Source organism: Lampris incognitus, chromosome 3 (genome assembly GCF_029633865.1).
Source record: "Lampris incognitus isolate fLamInc1 chromosome 3, fLamInc1.hap2, whole genome shotgun sequence".
Lineage (NCBI taxonomy): Eukaryota > Metazoa > Chordata > Actinopteri > Lampriformes > Lampridae > Lampris > Lampris incognitus.
In genome coordinates, this window is record NC_079213.1 from 52,733,811 (window position 1) to 52,760,722 (window position 26,912).

The following is a 26,912-nucleotide window of genomic DNA, read 5'->3' on the forward strand; positions in this document are numbered from 1 at the left end:
CTGTAGATGGTGTAGACTGTGGAGTCCTGGCCTGATGTGTTAGCTCTCCTGTGTTGTGCCATCCTCTTGGCCAGCGTCTGTTTAGTTGCCCCAATGTACAAGTCACAGCAACCCTCCTGGCACTTAACAGCTCCACTGTTTTGCACTGTTATTGCCGGGGGAGTCAATCTTCAGGGTTGACCAATTTCTGGTGCAGTGTGTTTTGGCGTTTGAAAGAAACCAAGACACAATGTTTTGAACATACGCGTCTCAACTGTTCCGACATCCCCCATCTAATATGGAATCACCACTGGTTTACGCTTAGGCAGCTGTTGTCCTTCTCCTTGACTTGACTTAACTCTCTTCGGTCAGCTGGTGAACTGGTTGAGCGTCTTCCTGGCTTTAACAAACACCCAGTTCGGATAACCACACTTAACCAGGGCCTGTTTAATGTGGAATTTCTCCCCTTCCCCGCCCGCTATGTCAGTGGGGATGTTGTCAGCTCAGTGGTACGTCATCCTGATGACTCCTAGTTTGTGTTGGCAGAAACTAGGTGGCTCTTTGGCAGAAAATCTATTTTTCAGCTTTTCAGCGTAGCATCTTTTTGCCACTCTGATCTCCTTGGTGAGTGTATTTCTGGCTTTGTTGTACCGGATCCTGTCTTCTCTCCTGTAGGCTTCCTCTTTGGCCTGACGAAGGTGCCTGGATTTTTCTGTGCAACAGGGCTTGTTGAAGTTACAGAAAGTTTTGGTGGGTACACACATGTCCTAACAAAAGCTGATGCAAGATGTCACAGTGTCAGTAAGTTCGTCCAGGTCTGTAGATGCAGCCTCAGAAACACCCCAGTAAGTGCAGTCGAGGCAGTTCTGGAGCTCCAGTTTTGACTCATTGGTCCATTTCCTCAGTGTTTTTTTTGGGGGGGGGGTTTGTTTTGTTTTTTTGAGGAGGGGTGGGTTTCCTTCTTTTTCTCCCCAATTGTACTTGGCCAATTACTCTATTTTCCAAGCCGTCCCAGTCGCTGCTCCACCCCCTCTGCTGATCCAGGGAGGGCTGCAGACTACCACATTTCTCCTCCGATATATGTGGAGTCACCAGCCGCTTTTCACCTGACAGTGAGGAGTTTCACCAGGGAGACGTAGCACGTGGGAGGATCACGCAATTCCCCCCAGTTGCCCCTCCCCCCTGAACAGGTGCCCCGACCAACCAGGAGAGATACCCACATCCAGCTTCCCACCTGCAGACATCACCACTTGTGTCTGTAGAGATGCCCGACCAAGCCATTTCCTCTCACTTTTCACCACAGCCTTTGCAGATTTTGGTTTGTGCCTGCAGGTTGGGAGAAGATGAATCAGACAGTGATGAGAGAGGCCCAGGGCTGCACAGGGGACAGAGCGATAGACGTCCTTTACTATTGTGTAGCAGTGATCCAGTGATTTTTTTCCCTGTTGGGACATTTAACATGCTGTCTGTATTTTGGCAGCTCATGGCTGAGGTTTGCACTGTTAAAATCCCAAAGCATAATGAGTAGGGAGTCTCACTGGCGTAACATTTATTATGGACACTGGTGCAAGCAACCCTCGTAACATTTATTATGGACCCTGGTGCAAGCAACCCTCGTAGACCCCCCCCCACCCCCATCTCTCTCTCATTCACTCACACACACACACACCACCACCACCATAGGTGGGTTTAGTAAGTAATTTTAGTAATTTATTTGTATAGCACCTTTCACAGATATACAATCACAAAGTGCTTCACAGCATAAAATATAACAAATAAAACAGAAACATCAAAGTAACAGACAAAGTTTACACAGATGAGTTATTGTAAAGGTCAGTACGTCAAAGATTGGCTACACTTCAGAACCACGGAGAGCGGACGCAACACGGACAGAGTTCGGAAACCTAAACAGACGGTCTCTAAACCACATCAGTCGACAAGGCAATGAAACAAGTCAACAAGGCAACTAGGCTGTAATATAGCTAATAGCCTGGTCATTCGACAGTAATGGGAGCACACATCACACTCAAAACCTGGTAGATTGCATGGTTTGGCACGCACGCAGCACACATTGCAGCTTTCCTTTCTTTCCTTGCTCTCCTTCCTCTTTTTACATCCACTTTTATGTATGTAACTCATGCTTGCTTGCTGGATTTTATGTTTCTAACGTTACTTAGGTAGGCTAGATAGGTAAATGATATTGCATGCGCTAAACAAGCTATCATCACATGCTCAAAACAGACACGTAACATTGGACTAGGACAATGCATGCAGAAATATTGACGGGCCCCCCCTAGCGACGGGCCCTGGTGCCACTGCACCGGCTGCACCACCTATATTTACGCCAGTGGGGAGTCTGGATGTTGCTCCATGTTTGTAGTTTGATTAGCCAGGTGTTTGTTTGGGGGTTTTTTGGGGGGGGTCCCCGTTTTTCTCCCAATTGTACTTGGCCAATTACTGTATTTTCCGAGCCGTCCCAGTCTCTGCTCCACCCCCTCTGCTGATCCGGGGGAGGGCTGCAGACTACCACATGTCTCCTCCGATACATGTGGAGTCACCAGCCGCTTTTTTTCACATGACAGTGAGGAGTTTCACCAGGGGGACGTAGCGCATGGGAGGATCACGATATTCCCCCTCCCCCAAAACAGCTGCCCTGTCCTGATTGACCAGAGGAGGCGCTGGTGCAGCGACCAGGACACATACCCACATCCGGCTTCCCACCCGTAGACACAGCCAGTTGTGTCTGTAGGGACGCCCGACCAAGCCGGAGGTAATTCATTCCTTCCCTCCAACATTATATGCTCCCAAAATTTTCTTCTCTTTTTTGCTAAAATTCGTAGCAACAAGTCGTCATCACTGTTACTGTGGCATGAACTTTCTTGGAACTGTGGCTGAATTGTTCTCAATTTACATTGTGACAGATAAACAGTTTTGGCCCAACATTTTCGTTTCCAAAACCTTCACATTTTTTACCATATACAAAATAGACAATGCAAGCTATGATTTTGCTCTGTCGCACTGATGGTACTAATGCCCCATCACTGCCGCATAAGTTAAGAGGAAACACTGTTTCCACTCCATTTCTTTGTTAGAAATGTCCCTGTCATCAATATTAATGTGGTAAATTGCCAAAAATGTGCTTGTGCATGGAACTGTGAGGCGAGTGTGTGAGTTTTGGCAGGATAATTCTTAAAGGGGGTCTAAAAATGTTAGTGTTTCAGGTGTGTGTGACACTAAGTAGTGTCTGGGTGTGACAGGGCTGCTCGGTGGAGAAGAGCTTCCAGGACATAAGAGTCTGCAGTGTTTTTCAATCATAAATGTTTGACCCATGTCTTCATGTGCGTTGTTAGTTTTTCCAGACTAACTGGTAAAATGTCACATTCCACGACCTGGATTGTGTTGGGCAACAATGCAGAAAACCTATAATTGTAACATTTTCTTGTAATACCACTTGGCCTGTTTTTACTGTGTGGTTGAAGGCTCTATTGTTTAGATTGTTTAGGTTGTGCAGGTCAGGACCAGCTGACTGCCAGCCTGGAGAGACAGCTATGAGCTAGTTTACATCATCTAAGCAAGGACTTGTACTTGAGATTTGTGTGCATATATGCATATGGCTTCTTGTCAATCTTTTTTAAGGTGAGGCCTGAATCTCATAGGAACCAAAAGGTGTCCACACACTGCTGGCTAACCACATTTTTGTCCAATCTCTTTTAGTCCTGCGTGCAAACTGAGCTAGTAGGACACAGTTACAGATAATGTTTCCTTGCTGAATGTTGCCCTACTATATACTAATTAGTCTACTTTACATCTAATTAGTTTACGTTACACTAATTAGTCTAATTTACACTTAATTAGTCTACAGTAGTCTACTTTACACTAATTAGTCTACTTCACACTAATTAGTCTGCTTTACATCTAATTAGTCTACTTTACACTAATTAGTCTACTTTACACTGATTACTTTAAAGAGAGACAGGCATACCCTTTCTGAACATATTTTTTAACATTGGGAGTTTGAATCATAACCGAAAATAGGTGTGGTTTTTATGAATTCAAAACTATTGGCTATTGTCTTCCTGGGTGGGTGGATCCATGTCAAACGTCACCGCGCTACCGCTGCCACTCATACCGCTCATGTCCGCCAACATGGTAACTGACCAATAAATGTCAATTAATATCAAAATTCGGTGAGTATTTTGACTTCATAACTCAAAATCTCTTACAAACAACAATAACACAGGTACGTGGATATAAAGTTTTTATTTTAGGGTTTTAAACATGAGCGGTAGCGCGGTGACGTTTGACATGGATCCAGTTATCCATAGCTCTCATACGTAGCATAGAGGGCTGTGTAACTCTATATGCAAATTGGCTGGTGTCTGTATCCACCGGCACAGTTTGTCATTGGACACCATCTACAGTCAATCACAGATCTCTCTCGAGTGGCCGCAGACGCGCTGTTTTGGCCACTGAATTTCTCCGTGGTCCCATTCCAACTCGGAACATAGCCTGTCAGTAGGAATTTTCAGATTTTGATGTCAGTATTACTTTAAGGATCAGTGCTGCCTGGGACTATCTGATATAAGATGCTAATTGGTTTAGGGATCAGTGCTACCTGGGACTATCTGATATAAGATGCTAATTGGTTTAAGGATCGGTGCTACCTGGCACTATCTGATATAAAGATGCTTAGGATTTCTGAATGCAGAGATACAAATGAGTTTGGTGAAAATAAGAAATGTGATTACTGAACGTCTTGTGCATTGAAGAAGAATGACAAAAGTGTGATGCATTAGAGGGTCCATGTTGTCCCTCAACTTTACTTCCTGTTTTGGATGCTAAGCAGTTAGCAGACAGTGCTAGCTAGCTATGTGCCTCCTTTCTGCAACAGTCCGGGGTTTTGGTTGCCAATATGTTCAGGTTTTTCTGTGACCCACATTGAGTCCTGTGTTTCCAACTTTGACCTGGAACTCCTGACAAGTACCACAGAGTAGGGCTCAAGTTCGGATTAAGGGTTAAGGTTTGGATCCGTTTTTGATTGGTGTAATTCATCTCTCCAAGACAACTCTCCAGGCTGCCAGCCAAATCTAAGTAGATTTCATTTGTAGCTCAAGAAGAAACAGTACAATGACAATAGTCAGCCAATTATAAAAAGATCGGTAAGGGGTCCCAGTAGATTATTAAATATATCTTAATGATTTAAAAAAGTGTAACCTGCACGACAGGGGAATGGGCCTATGCTTGCGCAGGGCCAGTTTACAGTCTAATGTCTAAGTTCAGTGGAGATTGGTGTAGGTTTTTTTCTAGACCAGATTCTAGTACTCACCCCAAAGACAACACACACACTCGTGGGTATAGTTTACAATAAAAAAACAATTTATTTCAACAGTTCAAAGTAAAGTTATTTCAATAGCAATACTAAATTAGATGTGTTATATATATATATATATATATATATATATATATATATATATATATATATATATATATATATATATTTACTCTATTATACTTTCTAAAAGTTCTTCCTAATATTCTATTTATTGTCTATATCTATCTATATTCTATTTTATACCCTTCTAATATATTACTTATGCAGCCATATTCTACACTAACAAATTAAAGAAAATAATCCAAAATAAAGTATGAGTGCACTCAAAGAAAATAATAAAGAAAAGGGGGAATGATTCAGTCTTCCAATCTGTGCAAGGTGCAATGTCCAGATCCTACCACAATCACAGGGGCAAGTTAGTGTAGAGGCGATGATGATGAATCCAAATCCAGGGCGATGATGGGGGCAATCCAAAGGGGGTATCCAAGGGTTCCAAAAGGTGTAGCAAGGGGGGTTGTTCGGGGTACTAAAAAAACCAGTCTGCACAAAATTGTACAGATTCCTTATTAATTGCAATCTCTATCAAACAATTACAAACAAAATAAAAATACCCAAATCTAGAGTCAATTCTCAGAATTAAATCATTTCCTACATATAACTAATATGCGGCTGAATGACAACAGCCTATTGCTGTAAGAACAGTTAAAAACAATGTCATCGCAGCCAGGCTGCGACTATCAACGTGAATTCACGTCTAGCTGGCTGCTATGGGTTCCATGGATGCCATGTAGCCCGAGTTGGCTCGGTGGCTAGTGGCAACTGGAGCTTACAGTTTTTTTTAACAACAAGCATATTATTATATTAAAATGTCTAACATTCCTACATCAAATAAACCCTATGGACCGGGTGTCCTGACTGGTTTTAAAGCTCTGAATCATATGGGAACTGCTAAGGATCATAGATATACGTTTTAGCTGGGTTAGCTTAGCTTAGCAACCAATGGAAAATTGTCAGTCTTTAGATTTCAAGATTTTAAACTCTTATCTCACCAGGATTCCAGCAGCGTACAAAACACAAGAGAAAAGAGTCTTCCTTCTTCCTTCAACAGGAGATCATCTGTCTTTGGATAAAATCAAGATATCCTACGTAAATGGCTATGATTACATGGAACACAGAAAGCTGTTTACTTTTTAGCTTTGGCTAGCGGCTCACCAAGGAAGCTTCGTGGGAGGGATCTTTTTTGTCGTAGTTCAAATGTCCTGTAGCTCAAATATCCGTAGTTCAACTATCAATAATTCAAGTATCCATAGTCAAAGTTGTCCGTATTTCTAAATATCCGTATTTCTCTTCTCTATTGTTGACGGTTGTTTGTATGGTTTAAACTCTGTAGCTCGTGTGCCTCCTAGAGGCTACTCGTGGAACTTACATACGTCACAGGGTACATGTAATCGTGTGGGTTACAAAAGCATTCTGAATAATTTATCAGTTAGATCACTGCATCCACTGGCAGTACTAATAATTTATTTCAAAATAATTTTAAATCTATTCAAGTTTATTTCTGTGTTATATATGTGATGTTGAATACATCACAGCTTCTATAGGAGAGCTGATTTTTAAAAATGGCCTTGTTCAAATATGCTACCTGGTATTACATCATACAAGTTATGTAGTCAGGAAAACCATAACAAGTCCCACTAAGTCGTGTGGGTCACACTTCCTTTGTTTGTATTTAGCCTGTTGTATGTTCCCCTGTCACAGATCTTTATGTTCTGGTTGTTTTGCCTCTTCTTTTCCTCCTTAACCCTCATCTTCTCTCAGTAACTGGATGAACCTTCGGGATGCAGAGACAGGCAAAGTGCTTTGGCAGGGAACTGATGACCTGTCTTTACCAGGAGTCGAGCATGAAGGTAGACCCACCAAAACTCACACACACTAAACCATCTGACACCTAGTACACAGTACAAAAGTCACACACACACTAAACCATCTGACACCTAGTACACAGTGCAAAACTCACACACACTAAACCATCTAACATCTAGTACACAGTACAAAACTCACACACACTAAACCATCTGACACTCAGTACACAGTACAAAACTCACACACACACTAAACCATCTGACACTTAGTACACAGTACAAAACTCACATACACTAAACCATCTGACACTCAGTACACAGTACAAAACTCACACAAACCAAACCATCTAACATCTAGTACACAGTACAAAACTCACACACACTAAACCATCTGACACCTAGTACACAGTACAAAACTCACACACACTAAACCATCTGACACCTAGTACACAGTACAAAACTCACACACACTAAACCATCTGACACTTAGTACACAGTACAAAACTCACACACACTAAACCATCTGACACTTAGTACACAGCCCAAAAAGGTAAACAGTCTTTGTTTGGAATTTGCACTACATTTATTAAGATACATAGTAAGATCAATGTAATAAGATACATAGTAAGATAAATGTAATAAGATACATAGTAAGATCAATTTAATAAGATACATAGTAAGATCAATTTAAAAAGATACATAAGATAAATATAATAATATAAATAGTAAGATAAATGTAATAAGATACATAATAAGATAAATTTAATAAGATACATAGTAAGATCAATTTAATCTACTACTACTACTTTCGGCTGCTCCCATTAGGGGTCGCCACAGCGGATCATCCGTTTCCATTTCTTTCTGTCTTCTGCGTCTTCCTCTGTCACACCAACCACCTGCATGTCTTCCCTCACCATATCCATAAACCTCCTCTTTGGCCTTCCTCTTCTCCTCTTCCCTGGCAGCTCCATATTCAGCATCCTTCTCCCAATATACCCAGCATCTCTCCTCCACACATGTCCGAGCCAACTCAATCTTGCTTCTCTTGCTTTGTCTCCAAACCGTCCAACTTGAGTGGTCCCTCTAATATAATCGTTCCTAATCCTGTCCTTCTTTGTTACTCCCAGTGAAAATCTTAGCATCTTCAACTCTGCCACCTCCAGCTCCACCTCCCGTCTTTTCGTCAGTGCCACTGTCTCCAAACCATATAACATAGCTGGTCTCACAACCATCTTGTAAACTTTCCCTTTAACTCTTGCTGATACCCTTCTGTCGCAAATCACTCCTGACACACTTCTCCACCCACTCCAACCTGCCTGCACTCTCTTTTTCACCTCTCTACTGCACTCCCCGTTACTTTGGACAGTTGACCCCAAGTATTTAAACTCAAATGCCTTTGTCACCTCCACTCCTTGCATCCTGACCATCCCACTGTCCTCTCTCTCATTCACGCATAAGTATTCCGTCTTGCTCCTACTGACTTTCATTCCTCTTCTCTCCAGTGCATACCTCCACCTCTCCAGGCTCTCCTCAACCTGCACCCTACTCTCGCTACAGATCACAATGTCATCCGCGTACATCATCGTCCATGGAGACTCCTGCCTGATCTTGTCCGTCAACCTGTCCATCACCATTGCAAACAAGAAAGGGCTCAGAGCCGATCCTTGATGTAATCCCACCTCCACCTTGAACCCATCTGTCATTCCAACCGCACACCTCACCATTGTCACACTTCCCTCATACGTATCCTGCACCACTCCTACATACTTCTCTGCAACTCCTGACTTCCTCATACAATACCACACCTCCTCTCTCGGCACTCTGTCATAAGCTTTCTCTAAATCTACAAAGACACAATGCAACTCTTTCTGGCCTTCTCTATACTTCTCAATCAACATTCTCAAAGCAAACATCGCATCTGTGGTGCTCTTTCGTGGCATGAAACCATACTGCTGCTCGCTGATCGTCACCTCTCCTCTTAACCTAGCTTCTATTACTCTTTCCCAAATCTTCATGCTGTGGCTGATCAACTTTATACCTCTGTAGTTGTTACAGTTCTGCACATCGCCCTTGTTCTTGAAAATCGGTACCAGTATGCTTCTTCTCCACTCCTCAGGCATCCTCTCACTTTCCAGGATTGTGTTAAACAATCTAGTTAAAAACTCCACTGCCATCTCTCCTAAACATCTCCGTGCCTCCACAGGTATGTCATCAGGACCAACTGCCTTTCCATTCTTCATCCTCTTCATAGCTGCCCTCACTTCCTCCTTGCTAATCCGCTGAACTTCCTGATTCACTATCCCTACATCATCCAACCTTCTCTCTCTCTCATTTTCTTCATTCATCAGCCCCTCAAAGTATTCCTTCCACCTTCTTAGCACACTCTCCTCGCTTGTCAGCACATTTCCATCTCTATCCTTGATCGCCCTAACTTGCTGCACATCCTTTGCAGCTTGGTCCCTCTGTCTAGCCAATCGGTACAAGTCCTTTTCTCCTTCCTTAGTGTCTAATCTGTCATACAACTCACCATACGCCTTTTCCTTTGCCTTTGCCACCTCTCTCTTTGCTTTACGCTGCATCTCCTTGTACTCCTGTCTACTTTCTTCATCTCTCTTACTATCCCACTTCTTCTTTGCCAACCTTTTCCTCTGTATAATTTGCTGTACTTCCTCATTCCACCACCAAGTCTCCTTGTCTTCCTTCCTCTGTCCTGATGACACACCAAGTACCTTCCTAGCTGTCTCCCTCACTATTTCTGCAGTGGTTGTCCAGCCATCTGGCAACTCTTCACTACCACCCAGTGCCTGTCTTAACTCCTGCCTGAACTCCACACAACAGTCTTCCTTCTTCAACTTCCACCATTTGATCTTCGGCTGTGTCTTCACTCGCTTCCTCTTCTTGGTCTCCAAAGTCATCCTACAGACCACCATCCGATGCTGCCTAGCTACGTTCTCCCCTGTCACCACCTTGCAGTCTCCAATCCCTTTTAGATGGCGCCTTCTACATAAGATATAGTCCACCTGTGTGCACTTTCCTCCACTCTTGTACGTCACCCTGTGTTCCTCCCTCTTCTTGAAATATGTATTCACCACAGCCATTTCCATCCTTTTCGCAAAATCGACCACCATCTGTCCTTCCACATTTCTCTTCTTGACTCCATACCTTCCCATCACCTCCTCATCACCTCTGTTCCCTTCACCAACATGTCCATTGAAGTCGGCTCCAATCACCACTCTCTCCTCCTTGGGTACCCTCTCCACCATATCGTCCAACTCGCTCCAGAATTCTTCTTTTTCATCCATCTCACACCCAACTTGCGGGGCATATGCGCTGATAACATTCAGCAATAAACCTTCAATTTCCAGCTTCATACTCATCACTCTGTCTGACACTCTCTTCACCTCCAGCACGCTCTTGACATACTCTTCCTTCAGAATTACCCCTACCCCATTACTCCTCCCATTCACACCATGGTAGAAGAGTTTGAACCCACCTCCGATACTCCTGGCCTTACTCCCCTTCCACCTGGTCTCTTGCACACACAGCATGCCTACCTTTTTTCTTTCCATCATGTCAGCCAGCTCTCTCCCTTTACCAGTCATAGTGCCAACATTCAAAGTTCCAACTCTCACCTCAACATGCCTACCCTTCCTCCTCTCTAGCTGCCTCTGGACATGCTTTCCCCCTCTCCTTCTCCTTCGCCCAACAGTAGCATAGTTTCCACCGACACCCTGCTGGTTAACAGTACCGGTGGCGGTCGTTGGTAACCCGGGCCTCGACCGATCCGGTATGTAAGTCTTATTTATGATCCGCATATTTGATTTGGCAAAGATTTTACGCCGGATGCCCTTCCTGATGCAACCCTCCCCATTTGTCCGGGCTTGGGACCGGCACTAAGGATGCACTGGCTTGTGCATCCTCAGTGGCTGGGTTCTGTCGTATGCTTTCTCTAAATCCACAAAGACACAATGTAACTCCTTCTGGTCTTCTCTATACTTCTCGATCAACATTCTCAAAGCAAACATCACATCTGTGGTGCTCTTTCATGGCATGAAACCATACTGCTGCTCGCCAATCGTCACCTCTCCTCTTAACCTAGCTTCTATTACTCTTTCCCATATCTTCATGCTGTGGCTGATCAACTTTATACCTCTGTAGTTGTTACAGTTCTGCACATCGCCCTTGTTCTTGAAAATCGGTACCAGTATGCTTCCTCTCCATTCCTCAGGCATCCTCTCACTTTCCAAGATTGTGTTAAACAATCTAATTACAAACCCCACTGCCATCTCTCCTAAACAGGACCAACTGCCTTTCCACTCTTCATCCTCTTCATAGCTGCCTTCACTTCCTCCTCGCTAATCCACTGAACTTCCTGATTCACTATCCCTACATCATCCAACCTTCTCTCTCTCTCATTGTCTTCATTCATCAGCCCCTCAAAGTATTCCTTCCACCTTCTCAGCACACTCTCCTCACTTGTCAGCACATTTCCATCTCTATCCTTGATCGCCCTAACTTGTTACACATCCTTCCCAGCTCGGTCCCTCTGTCTAGCCAGTTGGTACAAGTCCTTTTCTCCTTCCTTAGTGTCTAACCTGTCATACAACTCACCATACACCTTTTCCTTTGCCTTTGCCACCTCTCTCTTCGCTTTATGCTGCGTCTCCTTGTACTCCTGTCTACTTTCTTCATCTCTCTGACTATCCCACTTCTTCTTTGCCAACCTCTTCCTCTGTATAATTTGCTGTACTTCCTCATTCCACCACCAAGTCTCCTTGTCTTCCTTCCTTTGTCCTGATGACACACCAAGTACCTTCCTAGCTGTCTCCCTCACTATTTCTGCAGTGGTTGCCCAGCCATCTGGCAACTGTACACTACCACCCAGTGCCTATCTTAACTCCTGCCTGAATACCACAAAACAGTCTTCTTTCTTCAACTTCCACCATTTGATCTTCGCCTCTGCCTTCACTCTCTTCCTCTTCTTGGTCTCCAAAGTTATCCTACAGACCACCATCCGATGCTGCCTAGCTACGTTCTGCCCTGTCACCACCTTGCAGTCTCCAATCCCTTTTAGATCGTGCCCTCTACATAAGATATAGTCCACCTGTGTGCACTTTCCACCACTCTTGTACGTCACCCTGTGTTCCTCCCTCGTCTTGAAATATGTATTCACCACAGCCATTTCCATCCTTTCGCAAAATCCACCACCATCTGTCTTTCCATATTTCTCTCCTTGACACCATACCTACCCATCACCTCCTCATCACCTCTGTTCCCTTCACCAACATGTCCATTGAAGTCCGCTCTATTCACCACTCTCTCCTCCTTGGGTACCCTCTCCACCACGTCATCCAACTCACTCCAGAATTCTTCTTTTTTCTCTTCCATCTCACACCCAACTTGCAGGGCATATGTGCTGATAACATTCAGCAATACACCTTCGATTTCATACTCATCACTCTGTTCAACACTCTCTTCACCTCCATCACACTCTTGACATACTGTTCCTTCAGAATTACCCCTACCCCATTTCTCCTCCCATTCACACCATGGGGGACGAGTTTGAACCCACCTCCGATACTCCTGGCCTTACTCCCATTCCACCTGGTCTCTTGCACACACAGTATGCCTACCTTTCTTCTTTCCATCATATCAGCCAGCTCTCTCCCTTTACTAATCATAGTGCCAACATTCAAAGTTCCGACTCTCACCTCCATACTCCTACCCTTCCTCCTGTCTGTGAATGTTCTCATTCATCCAGGTCATGGTTATCCAAAGCATAACCAGTTGCACTTGATTCAACTCCTTTGGATACCCTTCCTCCTCTCTTGTTGCCTTTGGACATGCCTTCCCCCTCTCCTTCTCCTTTGCCCAACAGTAGCATAGTTTCCATTGGCACCCTGCTGGTTAACAGTCGTTGGTAACCCGGGCCTCGAGTGATCCGGCATGTAAATCTCATTTATGGTCTGCATATTTGATTTGGCAAAGATTTTACGCTGGATGCCCTTTCTAATGCAACCCTCCCCATTTATCCGGGCTTGGGACCGGCGCTAAGAATGCACTGGCTTGTGCATCCTCAGTGGCTGGGTTAGTAAGATCAATTTAATAAGATAGATAATAAGATCAATTTAATAAGATAAGATACTTAGTAAGATAAATGTAATAAGATATAGAGAATGATAAATGTAATAAGATACATAGTAAGATGAATGTAATAAGATACATAATAAGATAAATTCAATAAGATACATAGTAGTAAGCTAAATGTAATACGATACATAATAAGATAAATTTAATAAGATACATAGTAAGATAAATGTAATAAGATCAATTTAATACGATACATAGTAAGATAAGTGTAATAAGATACATAATAAGATAAATGTAATAAGATACATAGAAAGATAAATGTAATAAGATACATAAGATAAATGTCATGAGATACATAGTAAGATACATTTAATAAGATACATAGGAAGATATATTTAAAAAGATAAGTGGTTTTAAAGGACCAGGGTGTAGGATTTATGGGGATGTATCGGCAGAAATGGAATATAATATTCATAACTATTCATTAGTGTATAATCAACTGAAACCACAGAAAGGTGAATCAGTTCATCAGGACACGCTGTTTATCAGGAGAAACGTTTCATCATCATCTAAGTGACCTCTTCAGTCTCACCTGAATGCAGGTATCCCCACCCTTATAATCAATACAGTGACATAACGACCCAAAACAACAACCAGTTTCATATGCAAATTGCTGTGACCATTAACTAGAGTTAAAATGGTCATGTGTACTATTCACAGAGGATTGGGGAATAGTTGCAATCACAGTATTAGCCAAAGGAGTTGAATCAAGTGCAACTGGACTTGGTATATATCCATGAAGACATTTCGCCTCTCATCCAAGAGGCTTCCTCAGTTCGTGCCTTTCTGACTAGACCAAGCTAGTCTGACTGGCTGGTGATGAGACTCAGAATTTATCCTCTAGGAGTCGTTGTCAGAGCTATTGATATGCGTGGCTCTTTGTGTTCCAATGTTTACCAACGCCCGTCGCTAACAGAGCCATAGATATGAGTGGCTCTTTTGTGTACCAATGTTTGGCCGCGCCCGTCGTTATCGGAGGTATCGATATGCGTGGCTCTCCTGTGCTCCGATGTCCAGCTGCGCCTGTCGCCATCGGAGCTATTGATTTGCATTTGTTTAGCAGCGACGGTCGTTGGGGGTGTTAGTTTCGACTTCATTGTTCAGTGGTTATGAGAGTCGTTGGAGCCGTTAGTGACCGACTGTTGTTCTTGGAGGCTAGGCTTCTTGAGTCTCCTGGGTAGAGATGAAAGGACGGCATTGTAAGTGGGAGATAGGTGGTGTCGCAGACCTCCTCCTCTGTTGAGGGATGGTTTTTCCAGTTTCTCGTGGATGGCTTCCTTCACCCCTCTTTCAAACCATCCATCTTCTCTGTCCAAAATGTGTACGTTGCTCTCCTTGAAGGAGTGTGTCTTCTCCTTTAGGTGTAGATAAACTGCTGCGTCTTGTCCTGAGGAGTTTGGCCTTCTGTGTTGGGCCATCCGTTTGTGTAGTGGTTGTTTGGTTTCTCCTATGTATAGGTCAGTGCAATCCTCATTGCATTGTACAGCATACACCAGATTGCTTTTCCGGGTGTGTGGTACAGGGTCTTTGGGATGAACCAGTCTTTGTCGGAGTGTGTTGCTGGGTTTGAAGTATGCCGGGATGCGGTGTTTGTTGAAAATTCTCCTGAGTTTCTCGGAGACCCCAGAAACATACAGGATGACTGTGCTATTCCTTCTGTTCCTTTTGTCCTCGTCGCTCACCTGGTTGGTCTTTTTGGAATGTGTTGCAGTTTTCACAAAGGTCCAACTGGGGTAGCCGGTACACATCGGTACACAAAAGAGCCACTCATATCTATGGCTGTGTTAGCGACGGGCATTGGTAAACATTGGAACACAAAGAGCCATGGACATCTATAGCTCTGACAACGACCCCAAAGAGGATAAATATCTGTGTCTCATCACCAGCCAGTCAGACTAGCTTGGTCTAGTCAGAAAGGCACGAACTGAGGAAGCCTCTTAGACGAGAGGCGAAACGTCTTCACGGATATATACCAAGTCCAGTTGCACTCGATTCAATTCATTTGGATAACCATGACCTGGATGAATGAGAACATTCACAGACAAATCACAGTATTGTAAGATAGTGACAGATGTACTCTTAGCCCCCCCCCCCGGTTCAAGGATGGTCGTTCCTTCTCCACATAGATGGCCTCTTTGACTCCCCGTTCAAACCAGCGTGGCCTGTAGATGGTGTAGACCGTGGAGTCCTGGTCTGATGTGTTAGCTCTCCTGTGTTGTGTCATCTGCTTTTCCAGAGTCTGTGGTTTCCCCGATGTACATATTACGGCAGTCCTCCTGGCACTTAACAGCTACACTATATTGCTCTGTTTGTGCCGGGGAATCTGATCCTTGGGGTGGGTTAATTTCTAACGCAGTATGTTTTGGAGTTTGAAAGCAACTGAGACGTGCTGTTAAGAAAATACTCATCTCAACTTTACCGACACTCCCACCACATACAGAATCACCACTGGTTTACACTTAGACAGCTGTTGTCCTTCTCCTCTCTTCAATTGGCTGATGCACTGTTTGGGGTCTTCCTGACTTTGACAAACACCCAGTTAGGATAACCACACGTAACCAGGGCGTGTTTAATGTGGGATTTCTCCCCTTCCCCGGCCGCTGTGTCGGTGGGGACATTGTCAGCTCCGTGGTACAGCGTCCTGATGACTCCTAGTTTGTGCTCCAGTGGATGATGAGAGTCAAACCTTAAGTACTGATCAGTATGTGTTGGTTTACAGTAAACATCAACAATCACATGTCGCCCATCACCAATTGCAATGTCACTGTGTAAGAAGACTAACCTGTCATTTTTCACATCCTCCCTGGTGAACTTGATATGGTGTCCACAGAGTTCATGTGGTCGGTGAAATGTGGTACGTCCCGAAATTTAATTTTAACCCATGCGTCTGATGATAATACTGCCCCCTGTATGTGAAGTATGTTGATTGAAGACACCTCTTCAGGGGCAGACACATAAACCTGTCTGCTCCTAAAGCCACCTAGACATTGGTTCATATTTGTGGATGACGCCTGGGTTAAAATTAAATCTCAGGGACTTCCGGTAAGATGGCGACTTGAATAGCAGCACAACTTTCTGCCTCTCGCAAGTTGGCTAAAATAAATCCTCTAAAACACTAAACTCGACGCAAAAAAAGGAGAAATGAGAAGAGGAGGTAATTCGAATAAAGGTAGCCGTACAATCCAAAAGGGTAACGCACCAGATACACAGGGAGCGAAGAAACAGTCAGAGCAAGGTAATAGCAAACACGAGGTTGAAGAAGCTACAATGGCGGCGGCCACAGCTGAGACATTGCGTGCCGGATTAGCAGCTATCGCTAAAGAGTAAAAGAATTCAAACAAGAGCTACGAGGTGACTTTGCCAGACTCAAAGATGAGGTGAAAAGGGAAGTGAAGGAAGAGATTGCTTGCTTCCTAGAAGAAATGACACAGAAGTTTGCAGAGAGCAACGGCGAAATACAGGCGCAGAAAGCGCACATGAGTGAAGCCCAGAAGCGCATAGCCGAGCTAGAGGAATGGCAGGCGGACTCGACAGAACTGCTGATGGACATGTCGACCCAAACGCGCCAGATGCAAGAAAAAATAATGGACCTGGAAGGGAGGTCAAGGAGGAACAATATTCGAATCTTTGGTGTGCCAGAGGAAACGGAGGGAGGCTCCATTACCCAGTACGTGGAACAACTCTTGAATACTCAACTTGACTTAGAAGAAGGGACCAATCTCCAGATACAAAGAGCTCACAGAGCCCTTGCTCAGAAACCCCCTCCGACAGCTCCCCCCAGGTCAATAGTGGTGAACTTTCAACAGTTTGATATAAAAGAAATGATTCTCAAGAAAGCATGGAAAAAGAATAAGATAGAGATAGGGGACAAACGTATTTACTTTGATCACGATTACGCAGCTGAAGTGGTCCGGAAAAGAAAATCATATTTGGGCATTAAGAAAGTGCTCAAGGGTAAAGGAATTCGTTTCCAGACACCCCTCGCCAAAATAAGGATCCACTGGAACAACGGAACGAAGACATACGACAATGCCAGGGAAGCTGCGATGGACATGAAGACGAGAGGCTGCGACATCGAGATACCAGACGATGACACGGCAACTACGGCCACAGAGCAGGTGGAGGCGACTGGGACGCGAGCAGGGTGGCAACGAGTCCAAGGCGCGAAAGGAAGACGTGAAGCTGCACAACGAGCGAAAGAGAAGCTCCAGGCCTATCAGAGAAAGTAGGATTGGTATCGTTCTGACTGAGTGGAGCTCCATTACAAAAGGCTTTTTCATCATATGCCACGGAGAGAGGTAGGCTATACGGTTGCCAAACGTTGGACATGCCTAGACAAGGCTGTAGGCTTATCCCATGTGATGGGCAAAATGTCAAGTCTAGAGTGGGGCCCTTTCTGAAAAGGATTTCCCCTTCACCTACCAACGGGGACTCGGGGTGGTTAGGCCCCTTTAGTTGGAAGTTATTTTTGTTGTTGATTAATGTGTTTTATATTTGTAGTTTTTTTGTCTGGAGCTCTGTGGGAATATATGGAAAAAGAGTATCAAGATGTCTAGATGGTTCACACTACTAAAATAATGTCGCTGAATGTTAATGGTCTAAATATGTTAAAGAAGAGGGAAAAGGTTATGATTAAGCTAAAAAAGGAGGATGTACAAATCATATTCCTCCAAGAGACCCATTTAACACAGATAGAGCATGGGAAACTTAAGAAATATGGGTACAGACATTCATATTATAGCTCCTACAAGGAAGGGCGCAGGAGAGGTGTTGCAATTTTAATATCAAACAAAACTCAATTCGATTATGATAGGGAGATTGGAGACAAGGAGGGGAGATATATTATAGTGAAGGGGAGGTTAGAGAACAAACCAGTGACATTGGTAAATATATACGCCCCTCCTGAAAGTGATAAAAGATTTTTTAAATCTTTGTTTGATGAGATAGCAAACGAGTCAGAGGGGGTCTTAATTTGTGGGGGAGATTTGAATGTCGTTTTGAATCACAAAATGGATACGACCAGTATCAAAAGGACTAAAACACAGGTCACTCGATTTGTAAATATATCACTGGAAGAGATGGGGATGGATGATGTGTGGAGACAATTACACCCTCAGGAAAAAGACTATACACATTACTCAGCTGTACATGAAGTTCATTCAAGGATAGGCTATTTCCTTATGAGCAAAGACGATATTTACAGAGTAAAGGAGTGTGGGATTGGAGGGGCTGATATCTCAGATCAATATCCAGTATATTTAGAAATTAATATGAATTGTAGAAAGCGAAATACGGTTTGGATGTTTAATGTGGGTCTACTGAATAGTGAGCAGAGTAAGATTATGTTAAAGGCGGATATTCGGACATATCTAGAAGAAAACAGCAATGGGGAAGTAGACCCAACAATATTTTGGGACGCTATGAAGGCGGTCATCAGGGGAAAGTTAATAGCGCATTCAGCATTGATCAAAAAGGCAAGATTAATTATATCCAGAAAGAATACGGACAGGTTAAGAGAAATGGAGAGGGAATACCAGACTGCGGGAAACCCCGTGGTGTTGGAGCAAATCAAATCGGCTAAGTCAGACATTAATAAAGAGCTGTTGGATGAAGTTGAGAAAAAAAGCTTGTTTCTCAAACAAAGATATTATGAAACAGGCCCGCGCGCAACTAAACTGTTGGCAAAACGTATTCGCAAACAGCAAGCAGTTGGCCATATACATAAGATCAGAGACCCCCATTCAAATGAGTTAACGAATATACCAGAAAGCATAGAGGACATCTTTTTGGGATATTATAAAGAGTTATATTCACAACCCACACCTGCATCCGAAGCGGAAATTAATACCTTTTTGAATTCATTAGATTTACCCTCAATTGGACGGCTCCAAAATGACAAATTAACAGCTGACATCAAGATGGAAGAGGTGATAGATGCAATAAATTCTTTGAAAAACAATAGAAGCCCGGGCAGCGATGGATACCCTGCAGAATGGTACAAAGTGTTTAGGGAAGAGCTGGCACCGTTACTTCTGAGATCCTTCAATTGGACACTTCACAATAATAAGATACCACCATCATGGTCAGAGGCTATAATCACAGTCATTCCAAAACCGGAAAAGGATAAAGAATATTGTGGGAACTACAGACCTATTTCATTATTAAATGTAGATTATAAAATATATACGACAATTATCTCCAAAAGGTTAAACTCATTCATAGGTCATTTGATAGATGAAGATCAAACAGGATTCATGAGAGAAAGACAAACGCATGATAATATCAGAAGGACATTGCATATTGTTGATCAAGCGAGTAAGAAAAAACAAGCTACACTCTTAGTAAGTTTAGATGCAGAAAAAGCATTCGATCGGGTGTCTTGGAATTTTTTGTATGCAGTATTGGAACGACTAGGGTTCAGCAATAAGTCAATACAGTGTATTAAAACATATCAACAACCTAATGCTCGGATTAAAATAAACGGGAGTTTAATGAACAAGTTCATTTTGCAGAGGTCGACAAGACAAGGATGCTGTTTGTCTCCGACACTGTTCGCGTTATTCATTGAGCCTTTAGCGGAGGCCATTCGCCAAAATGAAGGAATTAATGGAGTGACAGTGAATGGCACTGTCCACAAGGTGGGGCTATTTGCTGATGATGTCATAACCTATCTTGAGCAACCACATACATCACTCCCTCAACTAATGAAGCTACTAGAACTATATGGTCATTTATCTGGATATAAAATTAACATCTCAAAAACACAGGTGCTAGTTCTCAATTATACTCCAACCACAGAATTCAAGGGAAAATTTGACTTTAATTGGAATCTAAACAAAATCAAATATTTGGGAATTTACATTACCAAGGAATTGTCTAAATTACATAAAGCAAATTACGACAAGATCAACGATGTGATGCAAAAGGATATTGATAGATGGTCCACTCTGCCACTTGACTTCAGCTCAAGAATTGAGACAGTTAGAATGAATATTCTACCAAGGCTTCTTTACCTATTCCAATCGCTGCCTGTAGAGGTGACTCAAGCTCAATTTGATAGGTGGGATAGGACAATATCTAGATTTATTTGGGGAGGGAAGAAGCCCAGAGTAAGGTATGAAACTCTCCAACTCTCAAAGGAAAAGGGAGGTATGGGTTTACCAAATGTAAAAGAATATTTCAAAGCTGCCCAGCTGAGATATGCTGTTGACTGGTGTAGGCAAGATTACATGGCCAAGTGGAAAGTCATGGAAAGGGAATATGGTGGGTACCCTATCCAGAATATTTTAGGGGATAAAGAAGTATACAAGAAAACAAAAACCCACATGGATTCAGTCACATTATTTACACTGGAGTTATGGTTTAAATTGATTAAAATAAACAAATTACAAGATGAGATACAGTTATTGAGATGGGTAGCATATGATAGAGACTTTACTCCAGCGAGGCATGACACAGTTTTTAAACTGTGGGTTAACTGGGGAATCACAGCATGGTGCACTCTAGAGGAAAAAGGGGAGATGGAGAGTTTTCAGGGTATGAAAGACAAGTTTGATTTGGAGAATCATGACTTCTTTAGATATTTACAATTAAGGGATTATTACAACAAACGTATCAGGAGAGGACCCTCCATGGAGGTGAACAGTGTGATTCAAATTATAATCAACGCATATAAAGGAAGAAAATCTAGGACTATATCTGTACTATATCAAGCTCTCACAACTAATAAACACTCAACTACATATATAAAAGAAAAATGGGAATTAGAATTTGGCACAGAAATTACAGAGGACTGGCAGAATATGTGGAAAGTTCATCAATCCTCCACTAGTTCGCGGATATGGAGGGAATTCTCCTGGAAAAATCTGATACGTTTTTTTTATCACACCAAAAATCAAAAATAGATACTCCAGTACCAAACTGTCATGCTGGAGGAAATGTGGAACAGAGGATGTAGACCACTCGCATATATTTTGGAAATGTAATAAGCTAGCGATGTTTTGGGAGATGGTTCATGATGTAATACAAAAGGTACTTGGATATGACTTCCCTAAGAGCTATATGACCCTCTATTTCTGTAATTTTAAAAACGACAATATAGGGTCAAGTGATAGATGTTTGGTTAAGATACTGCTGATTGCGGCTAAGAAGGCAATCACAAGAAAATGGTGCCAGGTGGACGCCCCCACACAAGGACAATGGATGGAAATAGTGGAAGACATTCATACAATGGAAAAACTGACTCATCGATTGAGACTTACAGTACCTCGGATGGAAGACCAGTGGAAGAAATGGACATGGTTTAAGGAGCAAACGCGCGACAACATAATTCATGACAACACTTAAGACTGGAAAGTTAGACCCACAGAAAGCTCATGTAGTTCATTTTTTTGTGTGTTTTTTTGTTTGTTTGTTTTGAGTTGCCCTGTTGGGCTTGTGTGCAAGTAAATGTAGATAATTCAATGTTTACTTCTGAATACGGATGCCATGTTTGTATTGACCTAAAAACTTCAATAAAAACTAAAGTGATAAAAAAAAAAATCTCAGGACTTAGTTTGACTCATCATCCACAGCTGAGTGTTGCTTCATTTAGTACTTAAGGTTTGACTCTCATCATCCACTGGAGCACAAACTAGGAGTCATCAGGATGCTGAACCACCGAGCTGACAACATCCCCACTGACACAGCAGCCAGGGAAGGGGAGAAACCCCACATTAAGCAGGCCCTGGTTAAGTGTGGTTATCCTAACTGGGTGTTTGTCAAAGTCAGGAAGACCCTAAACAGTGCACCACCTGATTGAATAGAGGAGAAGGACAACAGCTGTCTAAGTGTAACCAGTGGCGATTCCATATGTGGTGGGAGTGTCGGAATATTTGATATGTGTAACTTCCAAACATCATGTCTCAGTTGCTTTCAAACCCCAAAACAGTCCACCCCGAGGGCATCCTGATGGCTCACCTGGTAGAGTGCGTACCAATAATAATAATGATAAATCAATACATAAGGCTGAGTTCTTACTGCAGCAGCCTTGGTTCGAATCCAGCCCGGTCCCTTTGCTGCTCGCCATCCCCTCTCTCTCACCTGCCTTTCCTGTCTCTCTCGACTGTCGCTATCCAATAAAGGCAGAAAATGCCAAAAAATAATCTTTAAAAAAAAGAAAAGAAGTTGGTCCACCCCAAGGATCGGATTCCCTGGCACAAACAGAGCAATATAGTATATGCTGTTATGTGCCAGGAGGATTGCTGTGACTTGTACATTGGGGAAACTAGACGCTGGCCAAGAGGATGGCACAACACAGGAGAGCTACCACGTCAGGCCAGGACTCCACAGTCTACACCATCTACAGGCCAGTGGCCACTCTTTAAAGGATGAGGATGTGCACATCCTTGATAGGGAGGAACACTGATTTGAACAGGGAGTCAGAGGTCATCTATGTTAAGAGGGAATGACTAAGAGTACATCTGTCACCATCTGTGACAGTGACTAGCGCAGGGATTATTGCTGTCGCCTCACAGCAAGAAGGTCCTGGGTTCGAACCCTGGGGTGTTCAACCTTGGGAGTCATCCCAGGTCATCCTCTGTGTGGAGTTTGCATGTTCTCCCCGTGTCTTTGGTGGGTTTTCCCCGGGTGATCCAGTTTCCCCTACCATCAAAAAGACATGTTAGGGTTAATACTCCTGTCTGTGTCCCTGACCGAGGCATGGCAAGACAAACTGGAGTTGGTCCCCGGGTGCTGCACGGTCGCTGCCCACTGCTCCTAGCTACACAGCTAGGATGGGTTAAATGCCTAGCGTAGTTTCCCTGCAGGATCATTAAAGTATATCAAATCAAATCTTACAATGCTGTGATTGACACTATTCCCCAATCCTCTGTGAATAGTACAAATGGCCATTGTAACTCTAGTTAATGGTCACATCAGTTTGCATATGAAACCGCGTGTTGTTTTCAGTCGTGATGCCACTGTATTGTTTATGAGGGTGGGGATACCTGCAGTCAGGTGAGAGTGATGAAGTCACTTGGGTGAGTGATGAAAAGTTTCTCCCACTAAACGTTGTGTCCACATGAACTGATTCACCTTTCTGTGATTTCCTTACCTGGATGATTGAGCATGCATAAAGACACCTGAAACTACGAATCATTGTGTTTTCGTTAGCTTAGAATAAGCCCTTCATATCTATATAGGGATTGGGTCCTTCTACACAGACTCCACCATGTTGCACCACCATGTTTCTACAGTAGCCCAGAAAGGACAAACCAAACACTGGGTTTGGTTTGTCCATTCAAGGGCCTTTCGTGTTTTTACGTCGACGTAGCAGCTTAAGTTTGGTGGCGCTTGCGTGAATGCACCAGTTGAAAGACAAAGAAGATGAAAGTAGATGAATAAGTGGTTGCTAGTGCTGGCTAACCATTTGGTATTGTGAGAACTTGAGAACCCAAATTTTGACAAATGGAGGATTTAACTTATTGTTTAATGCAAGGAAAAGCAAGGCCTACTTAATGCGGTCATACAATCACATCATTTTGGAAGTAGCTACTGGCACCTGACGGCCACCGTAGGTTCTCCTACATGCTTGGAAAGGGAAGGGTGAGTGTAGGGGTATTCAGTTGGTTGCAATCCTCAACCTCACTGCTTAGGTGCCACTACATACTACATACTGGTCCTTTAAAATCCTGACGTCACTATTCACATGTGATTATTGTTTTTTAATTATCAGTGAATCGGCACTTGTACCCTGCCATCCAGTAGTGGTTTATGTCTGCCTTTGTCCTATATAGGGTTACAATCCTGAAGACTGATGTGTTTATCTTACTGACACCTAACAGTGGATCAGACTACATGAATTCAGCACGGTTTTGATGTCGCTGACAAATTTCCACCATCGGGCCCGATTACGAACGACGAAAGGGTGTCTTTACCCCGTGTCGTGTGACAAAGTTGAAGAACAGTGATGTTGCATCTGGGATGCCCCACAACAACCTGACAAAAAGTCTAGTATGTCAGAAGTTTTTGTATTTTCCTGCCTAGTCTGACATCTCCTACGACGTGTTCCTTGAGGATGACTGAGTGCTCTCTGGTGCACATATGTAACCATGGCAAAGAGGAAGTGATGCTGCTGTTGCTGCTGTCAGGTGGACTGGATAAAAACCGAGGAAAGGTTGGTTGAGCAGTGGCAACAATTCCCCCGCCTTGTTGACGTCAAGGGAGGACCATAACAATCAAAAAAGATTTGGCTAAATGTTGGCGAAAAATAGCCGAGGCACTTCAGCAACACGGTCAATTGCTGGTTAAGTTATTCTAGGTTATCAATCCCCAGTAGCTCCAGCCGACACAGCTTCCACAATCCTTTTTTCTTTGTTTTCTTTTTCGTTTTGGAACACAAGACCGCCGGCATCACACATAGCCATGACTGTTGCCATGACTGACAATTTCTTTCTTCTTCTTTTTTTCCCCCCTTTTTCTCCCCAATTGTATCTGGCCAATCACCCCACTCTTCTGAGCGTCCCGGTCTCTGTTGCACCCCCTCTGCTGATCCGGGGAGGGCTGCAGACTACCACATGCCTCCTCCGATACATGTGGAGCCACCAGCCACTTCTTTTCACCTGACAGTGAGGAGTTTCACCAGGGGGACGTAGTGCATAGGAGGATCACGCTATCCCCCCCCCCCGTTCCCCCTCCTCCCTGAACAGGCTCCCCAACCAGCCAGAGGAGGCACTAGTGCAGCGAGCAGGACACATATCCACATCTGGCTTCTCACCCACAGACACGGCCAATTGTGTCTGTAGGGATGCCCGACCAAGCTGGAGGTCATACGGGGATTTGTTGGTAGGCAACGGAATAGACCACTATGCTACCCAGAGACACCCTGTCTGACAATTTCTTGACCCTCCTCCACAACGACCTATGAAGTTGCGCAAGATTGTAAAAGGCAGCATACGATGATTGGTCAGGGTTGTACTTGTAGTAATCTGACATGGTGACCATCGTGAAAGACAAAAATATTGTGTAGTCTGATCCTGGCTTAAGGTGATACTGGTTCGAACACACGTTACAGAGAGCCATTCAAGATAAAAGCTGCTGTGTCAGCATCTGTTCCACCAATAAATAGTAAACATGGCTTCACCTAGGTTTTACCCAGTGTCGTTGTAGGATCTGCGGGCAGATCTCCTTTGCGAGCTTGTTCTGCTGTATCTGCTTGCTAGCCACAATCACTTCAAACTTGCCACTATCACCTGCACCTTCTTTCTGTATTTGGACGGGATGCTAAAGACATAAAACACTATACACCTTATAATTTTCCCAGAAAAATCTTGTGAGACAGTAAACATTAATATGAGCATTGATGATTCTGATATTCTGAGAGGAGGCGATGTCTTGAATACAACACATATGTTTCCATGTAAATCTTCAGGATTGTAGCTTCAGCAGGAATATCTGCATGATGTGGGAGTCAGCTGCCCAGATAGTCTTTACAAACAAGCTCTCTGTTGCTTCTTTACCTTCAGTAATCAAACTGTCGTGTTCAGTCTAAATGACTTGTAGCAGAATGCCAGATGCGTGAGAAATGTAGCCCAAATCTAGCGTGGCAACACATTTATGATAAAGCTTTTTTGTGAACCTAAAATTGTCCCTGTTCTTAACTTACTTCCCTCCTCCACATCTTATCTCCTTCCCCTTCCATGTCTCTTCCCTACCTCCTCTTCTTCTGTTTTCTTTTTCTTTCAGCCAATAAATCAAATGTCTTGAACTATAAAGAAATCTCCCAGAAGAGCGTCTGCCCCTCCTCTCCTCCTTCTATCTCGCTGCTGCACCTTTGCCTTTTTCCTCTTCTTTTTTGTGTCTAACCATCTCTTCCTCCTCCCTCAGCCCGTGTCCCCAAGAAGATCTTGAAATGTAAAGCAGTGTCCAGAGAATTAAACTTCTCGTCCTCAGAAAAACTGGAGAAGTTCAGGCTGGAACAGAAAGTCTTCTTCAAAGGACAGTGTCTAGAAGGTATGTAACAGAAGCACTGCACGGTCTAGTGTACCTGCACCGTGTTTTCTAGACGATCCATATTCAGATCAGCTCCTTTATCTCCATGCGTTTACTGATACCTCCTAATGTGCACCAATAGACATTTGATAATGAGGAACTTAATTTAGGGGTGGGAAATATAGTCAAAATATACTGCCTCCGTATTGTCTGGCATTTTGACTGATTTGATGGTAATTTAGGTCTGGGGTGATCAGATTTTCAAAATCCCAAACCAGGACCCTAAAAAGTGTGCCACACGTTCGTGCATGTGCACATGCATATGCACGCGTTCACAAGCTTGTCTGTCTCACCGGACATGATACAATGAAGGACTTTTATCCCCTCCCACCAAAAAAAGACAGGCTAGAGTAGCCGGGACTTGGGACACCCAGCTTGAAACCAGGACAATCCTGGACAAACCGGGATGTCTGGTCAACCTATTTAGGTCTTTTCTGGTTAACAATTCAGTTGATGTAGCCTAAACATGTTTTCTTGTGCTGGAATGTTGTGTGTTTGAAAGGATGATGATACAATTCATTTCTCATTCTCTGAATGTTCTTCGTGATTATTACCTGCAT

At 43.4% G+C, this 26,912-nt stretch overlaps 1 protein-coding gene across 2 annotated transcripts in view; it reads left to right on the top strand.

Annotated features, from left to right (window-relative positions):
- pde6d (phosphodiesterase 6D, cGMP-specific, rod, delta) overlaps positions 1-26,912 on the top strand; it is a 140,851-nt gene that overhangs the window by 10,829 nt on the left and 103,110 nt on the right. For both annotated transcript variants that reach the window (XM_056277591.1, XM_056277592.1), the window contains 2 exons: positions 7,130-7,218; positions 26,188-26,313. In XM_056277591.1, the coding sequence (XP_056133566.1) occupies positions 7,130-7,218; positions 26,188-26,313 (215 nt within the window). The remainder of the gene's footprint in view (positions 1-7,129; positions 7,219-26,187; positions 26,314-26,912) is intronic.